The sequence below is a fragment of the Furipterus horrens genome, unplaced genomic scaffold, assembly GCF_987537825.1.
Source record: "Furipterus horrens unplaced genomic scaffold, mFurHor1.1.pri manual_scaffold_6, whole genome shotgun sequence".
NCBI classification, from domain to species: domain Eukaryota; kingdom Metazoa; phylum Chordata; class Mammalia; order Chiroptera; family Furipteridae; genus Furipterus; species Furipterus horrens.
In genome coordinates, this window is record NW_028327176.1 from 188,754,585 (window position 1) to 188,781,402 (window position 26,818).

Consider the following 26,818-nt stretch of genomic DNA (forward strand, 5'->3'; position numbering starts at 1 on the left):
TTTAACAACAGTTATGCCGCCAACGTGACTTACACTTCAGTTCATTTGTTTCTATTTGCTTTCAACTTTGGGGCTACTTTGTTTCCCTTTTTATTTACTTTTTGGCTACGTAAATGCTTAAATTCCAAGGCAGATTAGTCTTGCTTCTGTTTATTCCCCGCCCCCTCTATAGGTAACGTTCTCGCTGTTCCCAGGACCTCCTTCCACTTCCCACGTAACCCGGGGCTCATCCCAAAGCCACACAATAATGTGTCCTAATCACGTGTGCTCCGCCCTGAGTGAGGGCGAACAGCTTTCTACGTTTAAGGGCCGTTGCTATTTTTTTCTGTAAATTGTCTGTTCACATTCTTGCCCATCTTTCTCTTCGGATTTTGGTCTCTTTCAGTTTTGAAGGGTCCTGTGATGTAAGCTGCAAATATTTTCCCCACACCGATCTGACTTCCTGGGGCTACGTACACCGTGATCCCTTTGACTATCTGGGGTGTACTTTACTCTTACGCTTACAAATCACCTATCACCGAGACCCCTTCGGGGACAAACAGGTTTGGTAAAGCCGGATAAGGGCAGACCAATTAAAAGAATTACCTGACCCCAGGATAAGTGTAAGGAGAGACTGCTTCTCGTCTACCAGGTGACACCATCATTCCTACGCAATGGTCCAGGACGACACCAAGTTCTGCTCTTAAGAGAGCAAGTTCGAATTACAACCTATTTTACCGGGGTCATTAAAACCCCACGGGCTGCGCCTTCCTCTCGTTTCTGAGTGAGAAGGTGCCCTCGGAGCTGCTGACAAAGGCACAACGTCCATCTGCTCGACAAGAGCGCCTCCGTTCCGTCTCGCGATGTCGTCAGGGCTGAACCCAGCGGCCAGGAGGCTGCACTTCACGACAGAAGCGAAAGCACCGGTTTCTCGGCGCCCCAAGCGTGGGGCCGTGAGCTTGCGCCTAGGCTGAGCCGACCCTCCACGCTGCCCACGGCCTCGCCCCGGAACCTGCCCGGCCCGCCGGCGCGCGGAGGCATCGCAGATACGCGTCGCAGAAGGACGGCCAATCACGCGCCGCCTTAGCGCAGATTCCTCCGCCAGGAGCCGCGCCGCAGCCGCAGGTGGCCGGCGAGCGCGTCCACCCCACGCCGCGGATCACGACCCCGCCACCCTTCCCGTGATGCCTTGCGGCTGACCCCCGACCTCGCGGGCCGCATCTCTCCCCGCGCCCGCGGGGGGGGGGGCGGGTGCCACCCGAGCGCCGCTCCTCGCTTGCGCCCGGGGTGTCCGTGTCGGGCGCCGTCCCTTCGTCCTTCCTCCCCCCCGGCGGGGCCCGGCGGCGGCCGGGTGGGTGCAGCCGCGTCGCCCGGCGACAGGTCGGTGAGTGGGCGGGACGCGGACGAGACGGGGCGGGAGTGAGCGGGTTGCGGCGCGTTGGGGCCGGGGAAGGGCGGGGGGCGGGGCGGGGCGGCGGGAGGAGCGGGAAGGGGGTGGGGCGGCGAGGCCTCGCTTCCTCCCTCAGCGCCATTTTGTGGCGGCGAAACCCGCAAATAAAGGGGAGCGCGGGGGCCGTCGCTACCGTGATCGAGCGGCCTCGGCGGCGATCGGACAGCGCGGCCTTGGCCTATGTGACTGGGCGGCGCCGGCGCGACCTCTGTCTGGAGAGGTAGGTGCGAGCCGCCGGCGGGAGCAGCCGCGCGGACCTCTGGGTCCCGGGGGCTGAAGCGCGGCCGCCCTGTCCCGGGAAGGGGCGCTCAGAGCCGGGAGGGCGACTCCGGGCCCGCCGGCTTCCCGTTAGCCGCGCCGCCTTCCCTCCTGCGGGGACAGCTCCGCCGCCTCGAGGCCATTTTACCTCCTTCCTCCGTCCGCTGGGCCCGGGGCGAGGTGGGTGCTCCCGCGGACCGGCGAGAGCGGGAGTCCGCCCCCTCGCTGTGGTGCGTCCCGTCCCCGCCTCGGCGTCGCCCCCTCCCAGCGCCCGGGGCCGGACCCCGGGGCCAGCGGGGCCAACGAGCGCGCCGAGGGCCGGGGCGCCGCGTTCTCCGCCGAGTCCCCCCTCGCGCGGCGGGCCGTGACCGCAGCCGCGTTCTCCCGCAGGCTTCCATTTTTCCGTGATTGGTGCGTTCTGAGTTAGAAGGTAATTCTCTCCGGAATTACTTCCAGATTTTCGTGGAGATTTAAAGTTCATCTTGGATGCTTGCGAGGCTGTTGGTTGAGTTCCTTTATTTTCGTGTTTGTAGTGGGGAACACGAGTCCAAGTTCTTGTTTTGGTCAAATCAGTTGTATGTTTGATCCCAAAGGACCGTGTTAAAAATCCTAAGGAGCCGTGTTTACATAATAAAAAACGATTCTTTTGCGCGAGGTGGAAGGATCTTTACGGGAACCTGTTATAGTCTTGACTTGTCCCTCCAGCTGTCCATCCCTCAGAACCTCGCTAATTCCGTTGCTGGGAGATCAGTGGACGTCAGCCCGATCCCCACAGCCCTCCGGCGTGGCCACGAGCGGTGTCATAATTACATAATAATAAGTACACTTACACAGCACGCTACAGTGTTTCAGAGGCCCTTACAGTCTTGCTTGCGCGTTGTATAGACTCCCCGTAAAAATAACAGGGGTGGGCAAAAGGTTTACAGTTGTTTTTATTAAAAAAAAAAAAAAAAGCAACCATCAGTACCTAAGAAGACATAACCACGTTAGCGCACTCGGCTGCAGGCTTTGCCCCGCCCTGTACGTAGTAGCGAGCAGTCTTGGTCAGTTTTATTCATTCTATATTATGTGACCATTGAAAATTTTTTCTTTCTCTTAAAAATTTTATGTTGGTGGGTCATTTAGCAAAACAAGAGCGAGATAGTATTAAATTATCTCCCATTTTTGTGGCTAAACTTTCCATCACTAAGTTTATCAGGGAGCATCGTCAATATCCCCATAGTAGTATGTCGGCTATTAAGGTGGTGCATCGGGCTAGAACTCAATTATTATAAATATGTGTTCGCCTCTCTTGAAAACGTAGGTGGCGGAAATGTTTCCTAAACGCACATTAAAATGTCCTGTGTTAACTGTTAGTTAGCACTGCACGGGGAAGCCCTTCCTTTTTTGCACTGCACTCGAAGCACTGAGCTTTGCAGCACTTTTTGTGGCGGCAAAACGGGGACCCCTGCGTGCTGCTTTGGAGGCTGCGGAGCAGAGTTAGGGGACCTGACCAGTCACACGACCGAGACAGGACAGGACAGTCAGGAGAGGGTCTTCCCACCGCTGACCAGGACCCCTTCTGCTGCGGCGCCAGATTAGCAGCAGGTCGTTGTGTTGGGTCCGCGCTGCGCCCGGGGCCCAGGCGTTCTTCCGGGGCGGCGCTGGCCGGTGCTGGCCTCTCGGTCGAGGGCGAGCGGAGTTGCATAACTTAGCATCGCGGCTCAGCGCCGGGGCGGTGCTGGGGCCCGGGGTGCGAGGGCGCAGCCTCCGGTCCTGCGGCCTCGGGAGTGCGCGGTGCCCCCGACCTCCTGAGCTTGAGATGGGTTGTCTTGGCGTTGCCCGCATAAATAACTGAAACCATTACATAATCTTAAAATCACGTTTGCCTGTTTCCTTAAATGTGCCCAAAGGTAACCAAACAGGCCTATTTCGAATTTCGTTTGTTTTGCGTTTCTGCATTCTCGGTGTGAGCTAGCTGTGGGCGGCGTGGCGTGGTCGGTCAGCCTGGGGGGGGGGGAGCGTCGGCCGGCTTGTGAGTTGCCAGCTGTGGTCATCTCGTCGCCTGGACAACGGACCGACTGTGGACGTGGCTCATAGCACTGAGCACAGATTCGGGTTTTACCTTCAAGGTTCAACTCCAAATGATATTTCGGTCATTCCAGTTTTCTGATACGAGAATGGATTGTACTGAGAACCTCGACTGTCACTGTCTTTATGACTCTAGAATTGACTTTAGGTGGTTATTGTGCTGTCATTTGTGCCCCCCCAAAAAAACTGCCTTGGGAAATAATAAATTTCTTAGCACATGTGTGCAGTGTGAAAGTCAAAATTGAGAACCAGGTTCTATTTTGACTAAATAGTTGGATGTTGGCGCCATCAAATTTTAAACCTGTTCTAATTTACCTTTTGCCAGGCTGCCCACTTAACTATTGTGCAATATCATGGACCAAGAAAAGACTGACTTTTAATCAGCTAAAGATAAGGGAGGAGTTTCTTTCTAAATGCTTATGCTTTGAATTCCCAAGGTAAACATCCCATAACAGGTGGCATGATCTGTGACTGTGACAATTGACATATGAAATGCAAAGATTTACACAAAACCTGTATTTATCCTTTACTAATATTACAAATCTAGAATTTTACTATTATAAAGAAAATATAAATATTCTCTAAACAGTATGTTATTAAAATCTACCCACTATCAAAATTTTTAAAAGGAAAGAGAATATAAGCCAGTGTTAGAAATTAAAATAATTCACTGTTTAGAATTCTAAAAATTGGAGATCACCAAGAATTTTACACTTAAAGATTGTTGTCCTCAACCTGTCAATTCTCCCTTGGGTTTTTGGAGAAATAGTAATTGAGAGTCTTTGTTTTTTTGTTGGGGGGGAAGGAAATGAATAAGTGGTTATTTTGTGCCAGTCACCATCATGAAGTGTAATGTTTGTCTTCAGAAATACACAGTAATGATGAGCCTTGGTGGTGGTGGTCATGGTGGTCCTGTTTGTGGTGGGGAAGCTGAGGCTCTGAGATTATGCTGCCTTTTTTATGGGTTGGCCAAGAAGTGCGTTGTTTTTTTTTTTCCCCCATAAAATAAAAGACATTTTTCATTTTCACCAATAATTTGATTGATTTGTATATTCTGAGTATGTTGGTTTTCTCCCGCTAGTGGCTTCTGGTAGGCAGAGGCCAACGGTGCTGCTAAACATCTTCCAATGCATAAGGCAGCCCCACAGCAAAGAATTATTTGGCCACAATGTCAGTAGTACCAAGAAAGTTTGCAAACCACTTTTGGCACCTTCGATCAGTCTCAGCACCTTCTCCACAAATCTTTGTGTGTGTGTGTGTGTGTGTGTGTGTTCTAATTTTATCTTTAAAAAAATAGAGAGAGAAGAGAAGGAGAGAACATCAATGTGCAAGAAAGACAGCAATCAGTTGCCTCTGGCTTACGCCCACAACTGGGGACCTGGCCTGCAACGTAGGCATGTGCTCTGACTGGGCATCGAACCTGCAACTTTTCAGTTTGCAGGCCGGCACTCAGTCCACTTTTTCCATTACCACTTAGTCCCCTTGTACCACTCTCCCCCCAGCAGCCTTTTTGTGTGTGTGTTTCAGTTGTACTTTTCCCTTTCTTGAAGTAATAAAGCATAATATGCCAAAAATACAGCGTATCTCCTTCCATCTTCAGTGTTAAAATGACTGCACAAAAATTCACAAATTTTGATATTTTTTTTAATGTACACTGATATGACCACTGCCACAATGCAATCTAACAAAAATTGTTTTGAATGAAGTTAAAGACAACTCAGCGCTACTAGAGCCATTTTATGAAAAAAAAAAGGTAACAGACTTTTTGGCCAACCCAATATTTTCAGTTTGTCACCCTTTTCTAGAAAAGCAGCGCTATCAGAGCTTCCTTTGTGTGTTTCTCGGTCCTTTAAATGCCCTTTATAAATAACTTAGCATATTTATTGCTAATTAAGCTTGTGATTGATTTTATTTTAATGGAATAAGAAGCTTAATAGCTATGTAATAAGAAAAGAATGAACAAATAGACCTAGGGAAAGTGTCAGATTATGGAAGCACACACTAGTTTATTAACTGGAATTTAATAGTTAATTCATATTAAATAGCATCCATAATACCTAAGTTTTATAACTAAAATTTTGAAGAGCAATGGTGCCCAGTAACTAGTTAGCAGGTAGAGACTATTTATCTACAGTGTGAAATTTAGCTGTTTTCAAACTGTCGCTCATAGAATTCTTACCACAATACCTGTTAATAGTAAGTTTCACATATATACTCAGAATTTTACAGGATGGTTGTCTTGGATGATTTTTGGGGAAAAACTAGATTGGCTTATTTAGCTCACTTTTATGATTTAACAGTAACAAGCAAATTCATTTGTTCATTTAGCCTGTGATTGGATGCCTGCCATGTACTGAGGCATCAGCAATGAATGAAACAGTTTCTTTCTCAAGAAGCTTATTTCATAACTAGGAAAAACATATATGTATATAAAATGTCATATTGTGATCAGAGCTATGAAGAAAAATAAAGCCTGATATGAGGGGATAGCAAGGAATTGGCATGCATTATTTTGAGTGAGATTAAAAGCCTTTAGAGAGATTTAACCAGAATAATGATACACACATTTATACAGTAGTTAAATATGGCTAAAACTTCAAATGGTTAAAATTGTCTTGTAGGGGTTTTTTTTTAAATAAATACATTATTGATGTTCATCTACTATATTTGGCTCTGGACAAATGGGAACTTCCAAGTAAGTCCCACACTTTCTGGGTTTGAGTAGGTTATAGGCCCGTGGAGTGGACGCACATTAACACGGTGCTAAAACAGAAGTAGCCGGGCCTCTGTGGACGTGACCGTGGTGAGGGTTTGTTTCCCATGTGGTGGGAGTCCCTGGTATCATGGAGGTCACTGAGCAGCCATCAGCTCAGAAACAATGACGTGCTCAGGTCGGTTTTTTGCTAGCTACATCCAACGGTAAGGCTATTAAAGAGGGAAGAATTAAGCCAGTGATGTATGATGTGATCAATTTACGATGATTTTCTAAAATGTACTGATTTCTTCACAGTGTACCTAATCTGAGAGTCAGGGCTTAGAGCGTTTGGCTTACAGAGTTGGGATTGGATGTGGTAATACAGTATCCCTCACTTACCGCGGGTGTTACGTTCCAGACACACACAGCCCCCCCACCCCCCGCGACAGGTGAAAATCCGCGAAGTGGGAACCTTACATTTACTTTAGTAATTTTAGATATTTTAAGGCTTTATAAACCCTTCTCACACACTTATAAACCGTTCCCAGCCCCTTACTAATCTTTCCCACTCCCTTATTAACCTTTTCCACACTTTATAAACACCACTTATGTTCTTAAACATACTCTACACTCTTAAAGCTACGTAACTGTAATAGCATACGTATACTGTACTGCAAAATCCCGCAATAGAGCGAAAAATCCGCGATAAATAATTAAATATAATATTTTTAAAAATCCCGTGATACAGTGAGGCCACGGTAGGTGAACCGCGCGCGATACAGAGAGGGACGGCTGTATAAAAAAATGGTACAGGCCCTGCCGGTGTGTTTCACTTGGAGCGTCACCCCGTAAGCCGAAAGGTCGCTGCTTCCATCCTTGGTCAGGGTGCATACAAGAGGCAACCGATTAATGTTTTTCAGCCTCTGTTTCTTCCTTTCCCTCTCTAAAGTCAATAAGCATGTCCTCAGGTGAAGATTTTTTTAAATGGTATTAGAATATTTGAAATTCCTTAAAAGAAACCTCAAATATTCACTAAGAAGTCAAGTAGCTTTTAAAATCTGTTTTACACGATTAATTATTGGGTTAATTTTTTTATTGAGGCCTAATTGACAATGACAACATCAGTTTCAGGTGTACAAAATAAATTGATATTTGTATACATTGTGAGGTGATCACCGCTATAAGTCTAGTTTAGCATCCATCACCACAGAGTTACAAAAAATTTTGTGTGTGTGATGAAGGTTTTTAGGATTTACTTTCCTAGCAACTTTCACATATTATTGTGCTATTAACTGTAGTTACCAAGCTGCTGTCCCTTACTCCTCCGTGACTTACCTCTCTGGTTAAATTTTAAATAATCTGAAACTTGTAGTGAGTGTCAGTAAAACAAACTATAAAGTTTGAACTACAAGGGAACACTCATGACTATGCTGTCAGAAACGATACCCAGGAATAAGTTTAAACTAGCCCGTCTCCTTGCTAAATTTGAGTATTGGGAAATAGCAGGTGTTTTTAGAAAGCAAATAAAATTAATGAGAATAGTTTTTTCATTAACTTGTCTTGCAACAGGAATTTTGTATAAACTTATATAAAGAAGCTAATTTTGAGATACAAATTATTGTGGCATGAAATTAAATAGTGTAGAAATAGCCCTGGCCGATGTGACTCAGTGGGTTGAGCGCCGGCCTGCAAACGGAAAGGTTGCTGGTTCAATTCCCGGTCGGATACATGCCTGGTCCATGTCCCTGGTTGGAGGTGTGTGGGAGGGAAGCGATAAACGTTTATCTTCCTCTCTTTCTCCCTCACCACCTCTCTAAACAATAAAAGTAAAATCTTTTCTAAATAGTGCAGAAATACCTTTAAGATGTATACATTATACATAAGCACTGAACAGGAGTGAATTATGACTGATAGACTCTACCTCACTCCAACACCTTAATGCCATAAAAGGTAACGCCTGGCCACTGGTACCCCCCTTCTGAATCAGTTCAGCAAGGGGCCTGGGATGCTGCCTGAGGTCAGTATCTGACCAGCCCAAAGCTGTCACTTACGCAAGGTTTCGTCTTTCACAGGGCAGGTGTCAGAGTGCATTGAGAAATTATTTCTCTCAGCCCTTTATAGCAGCATCAAAAAGATCAACGTTTTTTACAAAAGGATTTAAAAAGTAACATAATAACAATAGTAATTTAATGTAGTAGTAACATTGATGTAAGATGTTAACAGACAGTATAGGGAAACTAATATCTTTGCAACTGTTCAGTAAATCTAAAACTATTCTAACATAAAAGATTCATTTAAATTAAAAAGAAACCCCAATTTGATCATAATTGAGTTTGCTAATATATTGGTTTGGAAAGGCGATTTCTTCTTGTTCCTATCTTCAATGGAAAAAAAATGAACTGAACCTCATCTCTCTCCCTTTTTCTAGGGTTCAAGATGACCAACGAGGAACCTCTTCCCAAAAAGGTATGTTTTTTCCAGCAGTTTTTAAGCACCTTTTTTTATTAAGAGCCTGTCTGAATTGTTTGTTTATTGTTCACTCCCTTGCCTGTGACAATAATAGCATTGTGGGTGTGTAATGTACTGGGCATTATATCTTATATGCAGTGTATTCTTAGAATATTTTTGGCCTTCGGGGAAATTTTGTTACGTTTTCCCCATCCTCTACTCTTAGCCTTTATACAAAAACTATATAAGTCATGTCAGAAAAGATTATTTCACAGGTTCCTGTACATTACTTGTCTTTTCCTAATTTAAATTCCTTTGTAATGTAAAACCACTTCTATTTTGTAAAAAAAGAAAAGGTAACAGTTGTTCAGTTCCTAGATTCTGCCTTTTCCTCCTGTCTTGTAGTGCCCTGTTCTGTATCCCTTAGTTCAGTTTAGTCACTATTACACACACACACACACACACACACACACACACACACACGTAATATAGGCAGTAAAATCTCACAGATTTCTTGTAGCAACATTTTTCCTGATATATCTCCTTGGGCAGGGGAAACAAAAGGAGGCATATAAACAAATGGGACCACATCAAACTAAAAAGTTTTTGCACAGCAAAGGAAACTATCAACAAAATGGAAAGAAAACCCACTGAATGGGGGAACATATTCGCCGATACATCTGATAAGGGGTTAATATCCAGTATTTATAAAGAACTTACAAAACTCAACACCAAAATAACAGCCCAATTTAAAAGTGGGCAAAAGTCTTGAATAGACACTTATGCAAAGAGGACACACAGATGCCAATAGACATGAAAAGATGCTCAACGTCACTAATCACGGAGATGCAAATGAAAACCACAGTAATGAGATATCACCCCACCCACACCTGTCCAAATGGCTACCATCAATAAATCAACAAACAACAAGTGTTGACGAGAGTGTGGAGAAACGGGAACTCGTCTGCACTGTCGGTGGGAATGCAGACTGGTGCAGCCACCGTGGAAAGCAGTGTGCAATTACCTCAAAAAACTAAAAATGGAACTGCCTTATGACCAGCAATTCCACTTCTGGGAATTTATCCCAGGAATCCTGAAACACTGATTCTAAAGAATACGTGTACCTCGCGTTCACTGCAACATCATTTACGATACCCAAGTCGTGAAAGCAGCCCCAGTGTCCCTCAGAAGATGAGTGGATAAAACAACTATGGGACATTTACACAATGGAATACTACTTGGCCGTTAAAAAATGCAAGGAAAGCTTACCCTTTGCGACAGCATGGATGGACCTGGAGAGCATTATGCTAAATGAAATAAGCCCTCAGAGAAAGACAGATACTGTATAATTACACCTATATGTGGAATCTAATGAACAGAATGAACTGACGAGCAAAACAGAGACTCATAGATAGAGAGCAGGCTGGGAGCTGTTGGGGGGTCCTGGGGGAGGTGGTATGTCAGAGCCAAAAAGAAAACTCCAGGGCATGGGTAACAGTGTGGTGATTGCCGGGGGCGGGTGTCGGGGGAGGCTATAAGCGGGTAAATGGTGGTGGAAGGAGCCTTGACGTGGGGTGAAAACAACACTTTGTACAGATGACGTGTTGTGGAACTGTGCACCTGAAACCTGTATAATTTTATTAACTAGTGTACCCTGATCAATTCAATAAAAGCCGGGAACAGTAGTAGTAGAGATGGGGCTTCAAATTCTGGCCTGCGTGGTACAAAGTCAGATGTGTGCCTAATCGTTAAATCATACTTGTTTTAGTTATTTTTCCTAAAAGAAGTAGTAACATAGTTTCTAAGGGGAATCTGTTACTCAATTGGGAAAGCAGGGTGTTTACTAACCAGTGCATATTGCAGTGACTGGTTGAGATCTCGTGTGCCTTAGAAGGGAAACTGATAGAGCCCTACTTTTGTACTGGACTGAGAGAGGTACCCCACCTTAACCATCTTCTTCTGGTACAGAGAAAACACTTAGTATTTCTCTGTTTACAAAGACATTTCAGCTAGCTAGACTATTAGGCCCATTTTCAGAAAAACTTTAATTTGAAGTGATCACTGAGTCACAGAAAGCTGCAAAGAAATGTGTGGGGGCGCTCTGTGCGTTCTTCCCCGGCCTCCTTCAGCGTTCACAGTTTGCATAACTTCCCAGACCTCTTGCATAACGGCGGCAGAGCCTGGGACCTGACACAGAGCTTATTCAGACACCGCTGGCTGGCCGTGCAGTGCGTGTGCGTTTCTGTGTCTCTGCAGCTTCTTCTCTGCTGGGTGTGCCCGCCGCCGCCACCTAAGCAGTTAACGGGCCCATCAGCCCCGGCCCCTGGGTCGTGTCTTCACAGCCACGTCTGCTCCCGCTCCGTCCCCAGCACCTGGCAGGCGTTAATCAGTTTCCATTTCTATAATGACGCCACTTTACAGGTGTTATAAAAATGAAATCATGCCGTATATGGACCCTTTTGAGACTTCTTTTCAATCTGTATAATTTTCCTTGAGGTTTATCGAAGTTGTTGAATATATCAGTAGTCTGTCCCTTAGTATCCCATGGTGTGGATGTATCAGTTTAACTCTTCAGCTGTTGAAGTTTGGGTAGTTTCCAAGTTCGGGCTGTTACAAATAAAGCTATACATTCGTGTACAAGTTTCTGTGTGAAAATAAATTTTTCTTTCTTTGGGATATGTGCTTAAGGACGCACCTGCTGGTTTGGCACATCCATTTTTACTTTTAAAAGAAACCATCAAAATATTTTCCAGAGCAGCTGTACCGTTTACATTCTCACCAGCAATGTATGAAAGTTCAATTCTTTTTGCATCTTCACTTCCCAGGTGGTATTGTTACCACTCTTTCTTATTTAGCCATTCTAATAGGTGTGCAGCGGTTGCCCGTTGGGGTTTAATTTGCATTTCCCTAATAAATGATACTCGTTTTAAAGATAACAAGTAGTTCACCTTTTAAAAAACTTCTTTCCAATAAAATAAGTTGTTTTTTTTGTTTTGTTTTGTTTTTAATTATAGTGTGTACTGACCGATTTAAGTCTCAGATTCCGCAGACGTTCCAGTACAGAGCTCCTGTGGAGAGGGGCTTTGTGTGTCTTCAGTAATAAAGGAATTCCCGATGGAAACTAACAATTGAGAGAGCAGAAGTTATGATCCTGCCTTCACAAAATATGAAGAGCATAAGTGCCAGTGGTAGTTGATAGTTATTTAAAATTTTTAGGACGCGCATTAAGTTCATATTTTAATTCTCTTTATAGGTTCGACTGAGTGAGACAGACTTCAAAGTGATGGCACGAGATGAGTTAATTTTAAGGTAAAATGTTCTTTTGTCAAAATACAAGTATTTTTCTATAGAACATTATATTGTGTTTCTGTACTAAAACTTTAGTCTTGATGTCACGGGTTCTTTTCTCTTTATGGCCTGTTTCTTATATAAACATTGAGGCGAGCGTAACACCTTAAAGATCAAAAGCAGCAGGTTAGGGAACTTCTAGACAACGGGTACGCTGATTATTGTTTTTAATAGGTAACCTGAATTTCTTTTTTTCAAAGAGAAAATACTCAGAATTTTACATTGAAAAGTGTAACTTCTGTGAGGACTGATCCTGTTTTCAGTTTAACAACTATATAGGCTTGGTTCAATGTAGTTATTTCTTCCTTTTTTGTTTGCTGTGTTAAAAAGTTTTAGTCCTAAAGGCTATATTTTTAGTTATGGAAGAAATACATAATTAGCTCATGAAGGCAAGTTATTCTTTCTCATAACTGACCTCGGTCAGCTCATTTAACTATATCCTTCATTTGCTCATTTGCAAGTTAAAGGAGTTAGATTAAATTACTTTTAATGGTTACTTGCAGCTCTGAATTTCTGTGGTTATCTGATAAATGTCTTGCAAAAGCATACTGTCAAGTGCAGCATTACGATATTCATTTCCTAAAAGCAAGAAATCCAAAAAGGGGGTCACGTGTTTTGTGCTTTGTAACGTCAGTATATTCTTTCTGCATTTTATTACTGTGGTTGGTACTTTTTTGCATGACATCTTTATGTAAAAGTAAAATGAATGGGACTTTTTTCCTCTAGAAACAGAATTTCTACTTGAAGTCCTAAGTAAATTTGAGGCTGGAAGGGAGGGAGGGAGGAGCTTGTTCTGCTGTTGCCTGGAGTCTGACCGTTTCCCACCTCGTTCCCCGGTGGACGTGCCTTTATCTTCCTGTGCCAGTGTCTCGTGGATGGGACAGTTCTCCGTGGCACGCCTTTTATTCTCCTCCGTGTAAATTTTTGAGTCCTTAATATTCTGAAACACTTCTGTCTTGCTGAAGGAGACTTTCTTATGATTTACTGCCACTCCCCTGTTCTCTTTGAACCTCTGATAGGGGATAGTCCTTGTCTTTTATTCTTTCTGAGATAACGCCTCTGGTTATTATGTGCAGTCTTTCTTGATTTAACTGTGTGTGGGGGGTGATCAGTACTATAATAATAAAAATCATAGTAGCAGTTTTTAATGTTACCTTTAAGGTTTTAAAATAATGTGCAATATATATTCTTTCCTTTTTAAATTTTATTTATTGTTTTTCTGTTACCATTGTCCCACTTTTCCCCCCATTGCTCCCCCTCACACCGCCCGCCCCTGACCCACAGTCAGTCCCCACCCTGCTGGCCGTATCCACGGTCATTTATACCAGCTCCTTGACGAGCCCCGCCCCTGCCCCCAGTCGCTGTCAGTCTGCAGTGTATGTTCTTGAGGGCAGTTTAGCTTCTTTTTTTAGGGAATTCTCATTCATGATTTTTAAGTGAGTTTTCCGTCATTAATTCTCTTGGTGATTTAAAATCAACGGCTGCTTATTTAACTAGTCTATGCTTTTTGTCTTTCTTTTTTTTAAAGATTTTATTTATTTATTTTTAGAATGAGGTGAAGGGAGTGAGAAAGAGAAACATCAGTGTGTTGTTGTCTCTCATGCACTCCCAACTGGGGACCTGACCTGCAACCCGGCCGTGTGCCCTGATGGGAATCAAACCGGCGACCCTTCGGTTTGCAGGCTGGCGCTCAATCAACTGAGCCACACCAGCCCGGGCGCTTTTCGTCGTTTTCATAAGGATGTTCTTGTTGAGCTTTTATATTTTTCTGTCCCTCTAGAACAAATGGTTCGTGTATAACTTCTGCAGAAGACCTTTGTTCATCCCCAAACACTGAACGAACTCTGTGTCCTAGGTTATTGGGGCCGTGAACATAAGCATGCTTTAGGCTGAGTAGCAGCCTTTAGGTGGAGGGCAGATCAGCTTGGAATTATAAAGTGCTTTCTGTTGTTGGGTTATAGGAACCTATAGCAGACCTGTCAAAGTTTTTAAGACTCGGAAAAGATTTTCTAAAATTAAGTTTTGATTAGCTGTAACTGAAGAGCAGCTTAAAAACAGCTCTTCAGTAAGCGAAGTAGTGAGCGACATTCAGGGCAGTTCACTCTTGCATTAGCAGTTGATTAAACACGTGGCTGATGAGAGCTCTGTTGTTCATATACAGTAATTGCAAGAGCAGCTAATACAGCCTATATTTGGTGGATAGAGGAATATTCTGAGGAAGAATAGTATATGGCATTTGTGCAAGATGTTTTTGCCAATTAGATACGGCTTTAAAAATCGTCTTGAAAATAGTGTATCCTCTCCCTTTCTTTACAGGCAAAATTAAGTATTTTGAGAGAGTCACATGGAATTTTCACAAGAGAGCCAAGAGAAAGGGCCTTCAGTCCCTTATCATCAGGCGTCTCTTTAGATGCCTGTTGTTTGAGGGGGACAGCGTGCGTGAAAGCAGCAGGAGGCTTTGGACTCAGCGTCCGTTACCCAGGCACCGCGCGGCATGGTACAGAGCCCCGCGTGGTGTGTGGTCTGAGCTGGACAAGCACGGTCGGTGTGTTCTCAGGAGAGACCGCTTCTCTGTGTTCTGGTCACACAGCTACTGGAAGTTGACAGGACATAGTGAAGCGGCTCATGTATTACTGGGTAAACTAGATTGACAATGATCTCAAAGTGGAAGAGACCTCAGAAGTCATGCAGCAGAATCCGCAGCATTAAGTCCATATGTTTATAGATGTGATTTTTCTAGTTAATGAAGCGGTTTCGGTTCAACAACCAACATGAGTTTGTTTTCGTACTATAGATGGAAACAGTATGAGGCGTACGTGCAAGCTTTGGAGGGCAAGTACACAGACCTGAACTGTAAGTTTGCGTTTTACTTCCTAGACACGATGTAAATACCTCCTTTTAGATTGTTCTAGATGTGCAGGATAATTGGCTTTGCTAAGCAAATGTAATTCTTACTTAAATATTAAAGAACTCTGTTCAGTTACTGGGGCTAGGAAATAGATGTAGGGGGCATGGCATGATCTCTCGGGGAGTTCCCAGTCACCGGGGAAGACTAACACGCAATAATTATGTAATAGCATGGCTGTTTCAGCAAAGTTATGTACGAGGTTCTGAGACAGCAAAGACAGGGCAACTCACAGCTGCTTGTAACTTTCCTCCATCTGCCTCACAGAGGACTTGGAATTAAAGCAGGAGTGACTAGGCTAGAAGTTATGTAGAAACAACGAGTAATTAATTTATTTAAATTGTAACAATAGGATATGGCTATATTTTTACAGATTTTTCAAAATGCTAAAAAAGACCAATAAGGTTTATAATTTCAAATCTTTTGAGAGAGAGGGGAAAGGAGGGAGGAAGAGAAGGAGGGAAACATTGATGCGGGAGAGAAACAGGTCAGTTGCCTCTCCCGCACCCCCATCCGGAGACCTGGCCCGCAACCCCGGCCTGTGCCCTGGCCAGGAATCGAACCGGCGACCTTTCAGTTTGAGGGATGATGCTCAACCCACTGAGCCACACCAGTCAGGGCTAATTTCAAACCATTTTAGTCTCACTTTTCAATGAGAGTAACTATTTGTAAGTATAAAAGCCAATATAGTTTTTCAAACCCATAAATCTTACATTTTAGTTATTATACAACTATATTGTAATCCATAGAAGTTATGAACATTATGAAAACTTAAAGTAATAATTGTGCAGTTATTGGCATATATATAAACAATACTAACCAGGACTCTGAATACTGTATAATACAAACAGGCACAAATAGTGACGTGTCCTGTGTTCCACTGGAACAGATTAGACGATGACGTGTGATTCCATCTAGCGTGAACTGGGTGGTTGGCACCCCTGTGCCACCACTGCTTCCTACAGGAACACTCACACTTGGGAACAGTTCTCCTTGTTCTAAACGTAGCTAGAATGGAAACTAAGACTTGATGAATTTTTTACCCTGGTTTTTATTATCCTTTACAAAGGCAATTCGAACTTTCTTTTGGTTAATTCTGTTTGATTTTGAAATTATATTTTATAATGTTCTGAAATTTTTTCTTTTAATAATCAGCTAATGATGTAACTGGCTTAAGGGAGTCGGAAGAAAAACTAAAGCAGCAACAGCAAGAGTCTGCTCGCAGGGAAAACATCCTTGTAATGCGACTAGCCACCAAGGAGCAGGAGATGCAGGAGTGTACCGTAAGTGTCTCGCGCATTGTGCCTCTTCTTGAAGTCATTTTTAGTGCACGTTCCATGTACTGTTATTACTCAGCTAATTCTGTATACTTCATACTAATTATAAACGCACATTTTCTTAAGGTACATGTGCTTTGAGCTGTAAACAGCTAAATGTGACACTTTAGTAGGTAGCCTCTCATCATTGGATTGAGAATATATTTTGTGTGACCAAGAAGTCAGAAGCTAGGCTGTTCCCTGAAGGCTCCATGGTTTATGAGGGTGGGGTACCTGAGAGTACAGGGAGCACTTGCTGTTTGCTCGGAAAACCACCTGACTCGTGTCTCTGTGCTCTTTACCCTTTAGGGGGTCAACCTTTTCCTTAGTGTCAGCAGCTTGTTCCACGTTTCCTTTGTGATTACTGTGCACCTTTCCTTTGTACCATTTGCCATGTCTGCATAGATCTAGAATGTAGTGACATATTTGATAGTTTAGCTGTTTGAATTTAGATCAGTTTTATGCTGTCTTTGGTAGTTTTAGCCATTTTTTTTTAAATTAGTGTTTGTATATAGAAGTTAACACTAAATAGAGAAAGCTCTATCCCTGTTCCTAGTTTTTAAATCTGAACTTTTCTTGAATTCTTTTGTGTAATCTCCATTCATTTGATACTTATTTATTACAACCTAACGTACAAGGCAGTATTCTGGTCCCTGCGTACAAGGCAGTATTCTGGTCCCTGGGGATTAATGTATGGGCACGTGCTATTCCTAGTTCTTCTCACATCAAAATGTTCTTCAGGGCTCAGCCGTAACCCTTTGACTTCCTGTGCAGAGATTACCCACATTTCCACAAAGCTCTCTAGTCCTTGTTTCGCTCTTTCCAAATGACTCACTTGTTGCTTTACTTAAGAAAACAGCAGCCTTTGTCCTGCCCCCTCACCACCACTTCTCCTTTTGTTTCCATCTTCACTGCCACTGGTTTCTTGTCCTCTGAGGTCATTAGTGCATTGATAAATTTCTCTTTTCTAAGCACTGACACGTCTTCACTTTCTGTGTCGGAACTGGTCACCATCCTCACCTCTGGCTAGTGATCCCGAGAGGTGTGACCAGCATCCTGAATATGACTTTTCCTCTCTACGTAGCGCCCGCCCCTCCAGCGAAGGCTTCTTCTCCTGTGGTTGTCATGTCTTATGGGGTGGGCGGTGCCTCTTGGATGCCCAGTCTCCACACCATTTTGTTCTCTCCTCCTTTTTCTGGTATGTAGGTTTCTAGATTCTACCATTCGCTCATGTAAGTCTTAGGTCTCCCTGTTTGCACGGCACTGTGCTAGATGCTTTGCACGCGCAGAGGATGAATCTCACCCTCCAAGTGCTGACACGTGGCAGACAGCGTGGGAATGGGTGGTTCTGTGGTAACACCCCCTCACACTGGTGCATCCTGACCCCCCCTCCCGGAGCCCCCCTTCCGAAGTCCTCGCTCCAGGCGGCGTGTGTCGCTGACTCGCGTCTGAGCCTCAGCTCTCTTGCACACGTGGCGGCTTTGGTCAGGGCGCGCCTGATCGAGGCCTCTGCTGGGGCCCCGTCGCCCTGTGTCTTCTCAGCCCGGGTTGTAAGGCCATCTCAGCTGGAACGTAGCCTTGTCCAGCCACAGAGAGACCGTCAGTGTTGGGGAGGCAGTGCTTTCCTCATTGATCGTAGTATGTGACGTGTACTATATGACATGCTCTATTCCTGTGAAACTGTCTTAGCAACTGGTCTTACATTGAATAAGCAGTCATACTTTTTTGTTTAAAATGGGTTACCTTTTAAAAAATTGGCCTAAGCGAAGTAAAAATTAGTATGTTTGCTCAGTGGAATAAGTTTATTCCATTCAGAATATTTTCACCTTTTACTAAATTTATGATAGAAATTAGCTACTTATGAAATGTTAACCAAGTCCTACTTAAGGCTTAGTGTGAAGCAGGGTCTTGAACCGTGTTTTCTTTGGGTGTGAAGAAAGCGATGCATTTAATGCTACTAAACTGTATTCCATGTTTTAGAAAGTTATTTTTAATGTGCTAGTAAATAGTACAACTGAAGTTGAAATTGAAGGTTTCATATGTAAGTAGAGGGGTTGTGGTATGGCGGGAAAAGCCCTACACTGGGAGGCAGGAGGCTTGAGAACTAGAATTCCAGCCCCAGTTCTGGCACTGAACTGTGTCCTTGAACAAAAGTGACCGCTAAGGCAGCGCCAGCCACCGTCCAGGTTTACAATTCTATGGTTCACATCTACTCTGAAGGGAAAAACATAAACGTATAATTCATTTTGGCTTAAGGTGCTGTTTATAAAGCAATGCCAACTCATGTAAATATAAATACTATATGGTTTTTTAATCTAGAAATGCAAATATGTGTTCTAAATTATAATCTTGCGACTGGTGTATTTTTAGGGGGCCTGTTTGTACACAGAATGACTTCCATAGGCACAGATTTGAACGAGTAAAGTGCTGTAGTGTTATATAATTAATATTTTAAACTTCGCTCTTTTCCATTGGGTGCTAGCATTTTCAATAAATGTAACAGATTTTTTTTTTTGTACCTTTTTGGTTGCAGAGTAAAATGCAGCCTCTTTATTTAAAGGTTCCAAATATGGAAATGCAATCAGATGGCCTGAATTCCTACCCGGGTAACCTTAAATAGGTGTTTTTAATTCTCACTGCTTCTAGAGGATTTTAAGATTGGGGTGGGGGGCTTTAATAAACAAGCTAGTAAACCCAGTGAATGAGAAGGATGTTTACCTCCCCTGCTGATGTGCATCCCCTTTGACACGGCGGTAATTGTTCCTTCCGCTTTGCGCAGACTCAGATCCAGTACCTCAAGCAAGTCCAGCAGCCCAGTGTTGCCCAACTGCGATCAACCATGGTGGACCCCGCAATCAACTTGTTTTTCCTAAAAATGAAAGGGGAACTGGAACAGACTAAAGACAAACTGGAACAAGCCCAAAATGAACTGAGTGCCTGGAAGTTTACGCCTGATAGGTAAACAAATCATACTCCCCAGTCAAGACTTCCCTGACAGTCCCACTGCGAGAAAGCGGTGGTGGGACAGCCAAGTACTCGTTTCCACACCAAGACGCAGACTCTTTGAGCCAAAAAAAGCCACATTCTTATTCTGTCCAGCTTGTAATGGTTCATGTAAAACTTACCAGATGAACCTTGTGTTTCAGCTCTTTTCTCTGCCCCCTCCCCTTGCTTCAGAGGCCTGATGGCGTCGGACTATTCCGAAGAAGTGGCCACCTCGAAAAATTCCCCTCGTAGGACGTGTAGACACTTGAGAAGTGTTTCTGTTTGAAGAAAATAGAGGGAGAAGCAGAAGTGTTAAGTCTGTGGCACCCTGTGTCTTCAGACAGTTTGGAGGAATGAAAACCTAGAGATTTAAAATCATGAATTGAACATGTAAAATTCCAGTAAAATGTAAAAACGGAATACGCATCGCTCTTAACCTCGAGCATAGTGACGTAGAGACTGTATGTCAGTTTTGCCAATAAGACTGTGGACTTCGTGCTGTTGTTGAACTTCTTGGTCAAAACTCAAACGAGGTGAATTTTGCCTTTAAAGGGTTTATTTACTAAGAAACAATTTAATAGTTATAAGAGAATCAAATAATAGCTATCATTGCAAGTAGTTCATATATTTAACCATTTCGGTTGGGGCTCTCTGTTACTTGAATGAGCCTTAAATCAATGTGGTCTTAATTAATGGTTTGTTCTTTGAATGGTTGCTAATACTGTAGATAACCTTCCTGAGGACTGTACAAACGTGAAGGTGTGGTATCAAACGTCAGGTTTAAACTGTTCGAAGCATTATAAACATTCATTTCATAACTAGATTGTATAAGGATATTGGCTGTGATGAGACTCACTGCGTTATTTTTTTAGTAGTGAAATTTATTAAACCCCCATTCCATTCAACAGGCACATGTTGAAAGAGCATTGTCATTGGTGTTAATGGGGGAATGTGTTCCTTCATTGTATGTGGGCCTTTTGTATCACACGCTTGATATTAAACTAAATGTGCCTTGAAATAGCTGGTTTTTTTTTTTTTTTTTCCTCTTTTTTTAATTTCAAGGAATACTGTGCCGATTTTGTTGTACTCTAACATTTTGATTTGGGGGGCGCTGTGGAGAGCAGATTGATTTCGGACAAATTGTTGCTGTGCTTTTCAAAGGAAAGGAAAAGGCTGTGCCTGTGTCCCAGCTGGCATCCTAAAAGACAAGGACACTTGACACTTGTTACTTTTTGACGCCTGTCCCAGGATATTGCAGTAGAAATTAATGTGGGACAGCTTCACAGGGTGCCTGCCAGAAGACTGGGGAGATAATGTATTGGAACTGTGGGCTGGCCTAAGTGAGACCTTTTGTGACTTTAAAAAAAGGTATAGTGATCATTTCTAGCAAATTCATTTGATCATTTAGATAAATGAGGCATTTTCTTCATGCTTCCATCCAGTCCTGGAGGTGAACTTTTTCTTCAGATCATTCTATAAGTCACCAATTGGAACTTTCTCTTGGTGATAATGGAATCTAAGATGAGTGGAAGATAAATGTTCCAGATTGCCCCACCGTTTAAGTGCATTTTTAACAAGGGTGACTTAAGTTCTCTCTTAATCATTCAAACCAATTGTAAGTATCCTGAATGTTTGTGCTTTAGGGAACTGATTGTGGGGCAGAGGGCGGGCTGAAGCAGTGCTTTGTGTGACTTTGCGGCGAGAAACCCGCTTCTGAGGTTCTCGTTCTTTGTGGGGGTTGGAGGGTAAGTAACCCAATGTGTACGAAATCAGCTCACTGTGCCCGCATTAAGGCCATTACATACATATTTGTGCCGTTTAAGATCACGGTAGAAATGGCCTAAATATTTTTAGTACCTCGAGAAATAATTTATAAACTGTATAATTAACATGTCTTTCAATATAGCCAGGACCTTTCTTTGCATTTAGGTAACAGTCACTTTGGGGTCTGCGGGTTTTTTTTTTCTTACTGTTAAATTTTTTCTAATTAATGAGATAATACATGATCATGAATAAAATTGAAACAGGGTGAAGAAAGGTGAAGACAAAAAGTGAGTCACCCCTGTATGTGACCTTGCCTTTCCCCATGTTACTCTCCAGGAACAGTAACCACTGTTAAAATTCTTTAGGTATCCAGATAATGTCCATGCATATACTGGCTTTAAACAAATGTGAAGATGCATACAGACGATTTGCTGCTTTGGCTTTTGTTTTCCACTTTGTCCGTTGGACTCCCCCCCCCCCCCCATTTAGCTTCAATTTTTAATGGTTATGTAATACTCCCATTCTATTGCTGTATTTTAATCACCTATAAATAGATTTTTGTTTTCTTTTTAAAGTAGGCTGTAAGCCGGGATATTCCAGATACTGTAAGTACAGCATTGATTTGAAACAAATAGTACATACAGCGTCTGGAATAATTCAAACAGACTGGGTTGTGGGGTTTGTTTGTTTTTTTCCTATTCTGTTTTCATTTTGAGATTCGCTGAATTCCTTTGTCCACTTTAGTTCAAATATTTTATGCATGTGACAATGCGTATGTTTTAGAGTATTTATTTAGAGGGGTCCGTTTCAGTATTCTGGCAATTTTCACTTCACGCTTCAACATTTAGGTACCTATACGTACACCTACCTCTCCAAGGTACCCTGGCTCCCTTATAAAGAAAGCAACGTGTGGTGCCCATCCTTTTGTATAAATTTTTCTCAAATTAATCCCTATTATGTTTCCTTTTTGGGTTATTTGATTTTAGGAATGGATTGGAGTTTTTTTTTGTAGTTAAAAATAAATTATTTCAGAGACAGTTACTTATAATTAAACTCATGTTTTTGTGGTGTAATGAACACAGCACAGAGTTTACATGACATAATTAGGAAAAGGACAAAGTTACAGAATGTTTAAAGAACAGCCGCTTTGTTAAGACTTATTTCAATAACCATTAATTTTAGACACAATAGGATTATCTTAGACAAGGCATTTGTCTATAAAAAGGTATGCCGTCATAAATGAAACATCTGCTGCATTAGAATTTGTGCTACTTACCGAGATTAAGTCAGGTCACAAATTAATGTATTGGTTTTAGGTTTTTTAAGCGTTAAATTTATATAAAAGATTTTTCAGGTTAGTTGGAAAACACTTGATGGCACATACTTTGTAAGATAAAATTGTGGGACACAGCAGTGGAGTGGGAGGAAGAAACACCTGCGTGTCCTGCCTGTTTCTTAATTCTTCATTTGATTTCTAAACTTGTTCAGTGCAGGCAGTGTCTGAGGGTGCCACGGGGAGAGGGCGGAGCTAGATACCTGCAGCGGCAGGAACAGCAGCCGATAAAGTTACCGCGGGGAGAACAAACCCTTGCCCTCCCCACGGAGGCAGTGGGGCTCGCTGACTCGCAGCTTTCACCTGAGGCTCCTGTGAGCAGTAGTAATGCAGGTGGTTCTTGGCCACGGATTTGCATAAGGAAACTTAAATGACAAACTTGGCTTGAATAATATTAGGGTTGGAACGAGTGCTGTCAGTAAAAGAACCTTGCAATGCTGAGTCAGAAGAATGGGAATCGCCTACAAGTAGGAGCAGATGCATTCTGAAATAATAAATTGGGCAAGCGGAAACCTCACTAAAAAAAGACATAGAAAACATCAGTAAAGACATTTTTTTAACCAATAAGGTCATTCTGAACTCAACACCATCAAAATACCAAACTTCCTATCCAAGTCTCAAAGGTAGCATCACAATTATATGCTTAAGTCACATCCCTTTAAAAGTCATTATTTCTGTTAGTGCTGAGACTAAAGGACAGCAGTCCAGTTTTATTGAGAGACTGCTGTTAGGGCCTTTGCCTGCGTTTTTTGCAATTGCTGTGTATACGCACATGGGTTCTGTAGCATGTTGCCCTAGCACGGGGAAACTGATCTGTGAAAGTACGGAACTCCTAATTTGGCAAATATTTCCATTTGTGATAAGGAACCTAAATCTTATTTTTGTGTTATAAGGATAATGTTTTATAGCATGAATAAAATCTTAACCACATAGCAATGTTAATTTTTTTTAAATGTCATATTTTAAGATAGCTCTAAAGCATATCCTATAAGAAGTTAAATGAGGGATTGATGAATAGAAATAGTGTCAAGGTTTTATTTTTTGAAGCTTCTTTAAAAATAACTACTGTACACACCTCCATGAGTGCAGTAAACATTCTTGTGAGAAATGTCTATCAGGAGGCTTCCTATTAAATGCTGTTCTGGCAAGAATAAATGTGCTCTCATTCATTTATGTTTATAGGTACTGGTTTTCACATATAAGGCATTTTAAAGAATTGTACATTTGTGATGTTGCATTTAATTTTTCAAGAACTTTGCTGTTCCATAAAGCTAAATACCTTAGTGTTAATATTGGCATGTATGAGGTGTGTGTTAATTAACTGGCCTGTTTCTGTTTCAAATGAATTTGGAATGAAAATAGATTTTATAATTATTAATGAATAGCAGTACAAAGTGACCGTTTGGGTACTTTTGGTTTAGGGTTTATTTTTACTGCTATATCGGCAGAATACGGAAATGCAGAAGATGGATGTGTTCCAGAGAAGAAGACGGTGATCGTAGGGAGGCGTCTGCTGTGACATAGTTGTGTCCTGCTCCTGGGACCTGTATCGCTGTAATGATTGCAGGCAAAGAAGGTTGTAGAGAGTTTTGTCTTTTTTTGTGATGGATGGCTCTTTCCTTTGCAGCCAAACAGGCAAAAAGTTAATGGCGAAGTGTCGAATGCTTATCCAGGAGAATCAAGAGCTTGGAAGGCAACTGTCCCAGGGACGCATCGCACAACTTGAGGCAGAATTGGCTTTACAGAAGAAATACAGTGAGGAGCTTAAAAGCAGTCAGGATGGTAAGGGCGCTTTGTTCCGGTCCGTTCTACTTTGTTTTGTTTGAAAGGGTTGGTAAGCAATGCGCTGGCTTTTAAAAACTGCCAGGTGTGATACTACAGGTTAGGTTCTGCACGTGCTAATCTCTGGTCAGTGGTTATATAAAATTATGAATGAAACATTTCTAGTTAAGCCAGCCAACAAAGCCATTGAATTTTGGTGTTTCCCCCCCACTCTCCTGATTGTGTCTTGTGTGAATTTCATGAGAAGCTTTTGTTTTTCGTGGGTGGGGTCTGGTGAAAGAGGAAGGCTGCTACATTACTAAGGCATTACGTAGATACAGCAGTTTATAATCAGTGCTTAAAACGGGGGAATTTTTTCATTTAACCAATTTCTCTTAATTGTATTTTTTGGAAGTTTGGCTGTTTGTAGTGGTCTAAAAGTATATTATTGATTGTACCTGTTAAGGTCCTATTTGATAATGATATGATAATATGGTAATATTTAAGTTTGCTAAGACAAATCAGACTTGTCAGCCACCATCCTTTTGGGGCTGGGGACAAGTGTAGCTGTTTCTCCTCTTTATGAGGAAGGATAATGGTAAGGAAAATACATAAACTGAAAATTAAGTTGTGAATTAGTACATCTGACAGTTAATTGCAAAGATCAATAGCCAAATATATCTTTAAAATTACCTTTCAAGGTGATAGTTCTTCGCCCTTACTCTTGTAAATATAAGGAGATTTTGTAAAGTAGTAAGGACTTCTGTTTTTTCCCGCAAAGGCTTTTAGAACTTAATGGATATTTGTATTCTATCAATTTTTAAGTTGTTTTCTCTGGGATTTTTTTGGGGGGTGGGGTGGGGGTATGTGTAGAACAGTCCCTTGGCTACAGCCTCGACCTCTTTGGAGTGTTAGCGTAGGGGACCACACTGTGCCCAAGGGCTGAACCTGCTGTGACGAGCAGGGTGAGCGAGAGGACCCACCCTGCGGGCCCCTGGGCTAAACAAACGGGAAGCAGGGTTTGTGGGCTGTGACCAGTGGTCTATGGCTAGATGGCCTGAATCCATTCAGACTTGGTTGCTTTAATATATTTATTTCAAACATCTGCCTTCCCCCCCAAAACAAACTCATTCTTGAACGGCTACTTTAAAATCAGTCCTAGAAGTGTATTTGTTCACTGAAATACGTATCGACTGCCTGGCTTTGTGACAGGTGGTAAGTATTTTAAAATATGGTATAAGAGGTATTAAAATAGGTGTGACTGTCCTTTGCACAGAACTGAATGACTTCATCATCCAACTCGACGAGGAAGTAGAGGGCATGCAGAGCACCATCCTCGTTCTCCAGCAGCAACTGAAGGAGACGCGCCAGCAGCTGGCCCAGTACCAGCAGCAGCAGCCTCAAGCCCCGGCCCCCGGCGCCAGCAGGACCGCCGCTTCCGAGCCTGCAGGACAGGCAGAGGCCCCGGCGAAAGACTGCAGTCGGCTGGCCAACGGGCCGAGTAACGGCAGCTCCTCCCGCCAGAGGACGTCTGGGTCTGGCTTTCACAGGGAGGGGGACACCGCCGAGGACGGCTTTCCTCCTTCTCCAGGGAGTGGTAATAAGGCCCCCAGCAGCTCGGAGGAGAGAACTGGCAGAGGAGGTAGTGGTTACGCAAACCAACTCAGTGCGGGGTATGAAAGTGTAGACTCTCCCACAGGCAGTGAAAACTCTCTCACACACCAGTCCAATGACACAGACTCCAATCATGACCCTCAAGAGGAGAAGACAGTGAGTGGGAAAGGTAACCGAACTGCGGGTTCCCGCCACGTTCAGAATGGCTTGGACTCAAGTGTAAATGTACAGGGTTCAGTTTTGTAATATTTTTCCAGCAAATTTTTATACAGTGTCATTTAATTTGGGGGAGGATACTATCGAGAAAATTAATGCATACTTTTGTCACAATTTGCCTTTTAGGTGGGTGTGTATTATTTTTTTTTTTTTCCCCTCTTTGCTTCAATATCTGCCACTTTGGAAATTGTAACAGTTAATTACTTTGTTGCTAAAAGGACATTTTGTGTAGGGTCAGGTTATTTTTATATGAGTTAATGTGAAGTTGTAAATGGAAATCTTCCCTTAAAGTAGAACACGATGATGTCTGTACAAATCTGTGTCTGTCTCGCACCTGTGCTGTGTCCGGGCCTCACTCATGCCGTCACGACACTTAGACGCCATTCGGACTTGTTAGAGTAGACGGGGATTATGACTGCCAGGCTGGCCCAGTACAGTAGTTTTCTCGCTCAAAGGTGGACTTGTTGATGGAGTCCTCTAGTAGTTTCAGTGTTAGATACAGTTTTTCCCACCATACATCTGTGCATTTTCTCTTTAGGTGCCTGAATGTTTAAGAAATTGTGTGCATAGTTGCTCAGTTTTTATGAACTGTTGTGCCCTGTTAATGCATATTGCTCTGTGGCTCCGGTATATCGTCTCTGTACTGACCAAACCTAAATAAAGATTTTTATTGTAA

At 42.9% G+C, this 26,818-nt stretch overlaps 1 protein-coding gene across 3 annotated transcripts; it reads left to right on the top strand.

Annotated features, from left to right (window-relative positions):
- Positions 1 to 1,300: 1,300 nt before the first annotated feature.
- On the top strand, positions 1,301 to 26,818 carry WTAP (WT1 associated protein). Of its 3 annotated transcripts, none has more exons than XM_090280046.1 (8): positions 1,301 to 1,359; positions 8,881 to 8,918; positions 12,154 to 12,209; positions 15,043 to 15,101; positions 16,309 to 16,436; positions 19,249 to 19,427; positions 24,179 to 24,333; positions 25,589 to 26,818. In XM_090280046.1, the coding sequence occupies exons 2-8, from the start codon at positions 8,889 to 8,891 to the stop codon at positions 26,170 to 26,172; spliced, it is 1,191 nt and encodes a 396-aa protein (XP_090136172.1). In that variant the 5' UTR covers positions 1,301 to 1,359; positions 8,881 to 8,888; the 3' UTR covers positions 26,173 to 26,818. The 3 variants fall into 3 exon arrangements, with proteins under 3 accessions (XP_090136172.1, XP_090136171.1, XP_090136173.1); XM_090280045.1 differs by lacking the exon at positions 1,301 to 1,359 and adding an exon at positions 1,479 to 1,649; XM_090280047.1 differs by lacking the exons at positions 1,301 to 1,359; positions 24,179 to 24,333; positions 25,589 to 26,818 and adding an exon at positions 1,479 to 1,649 and having other exon boundaries at positions 19,249 to 19,713.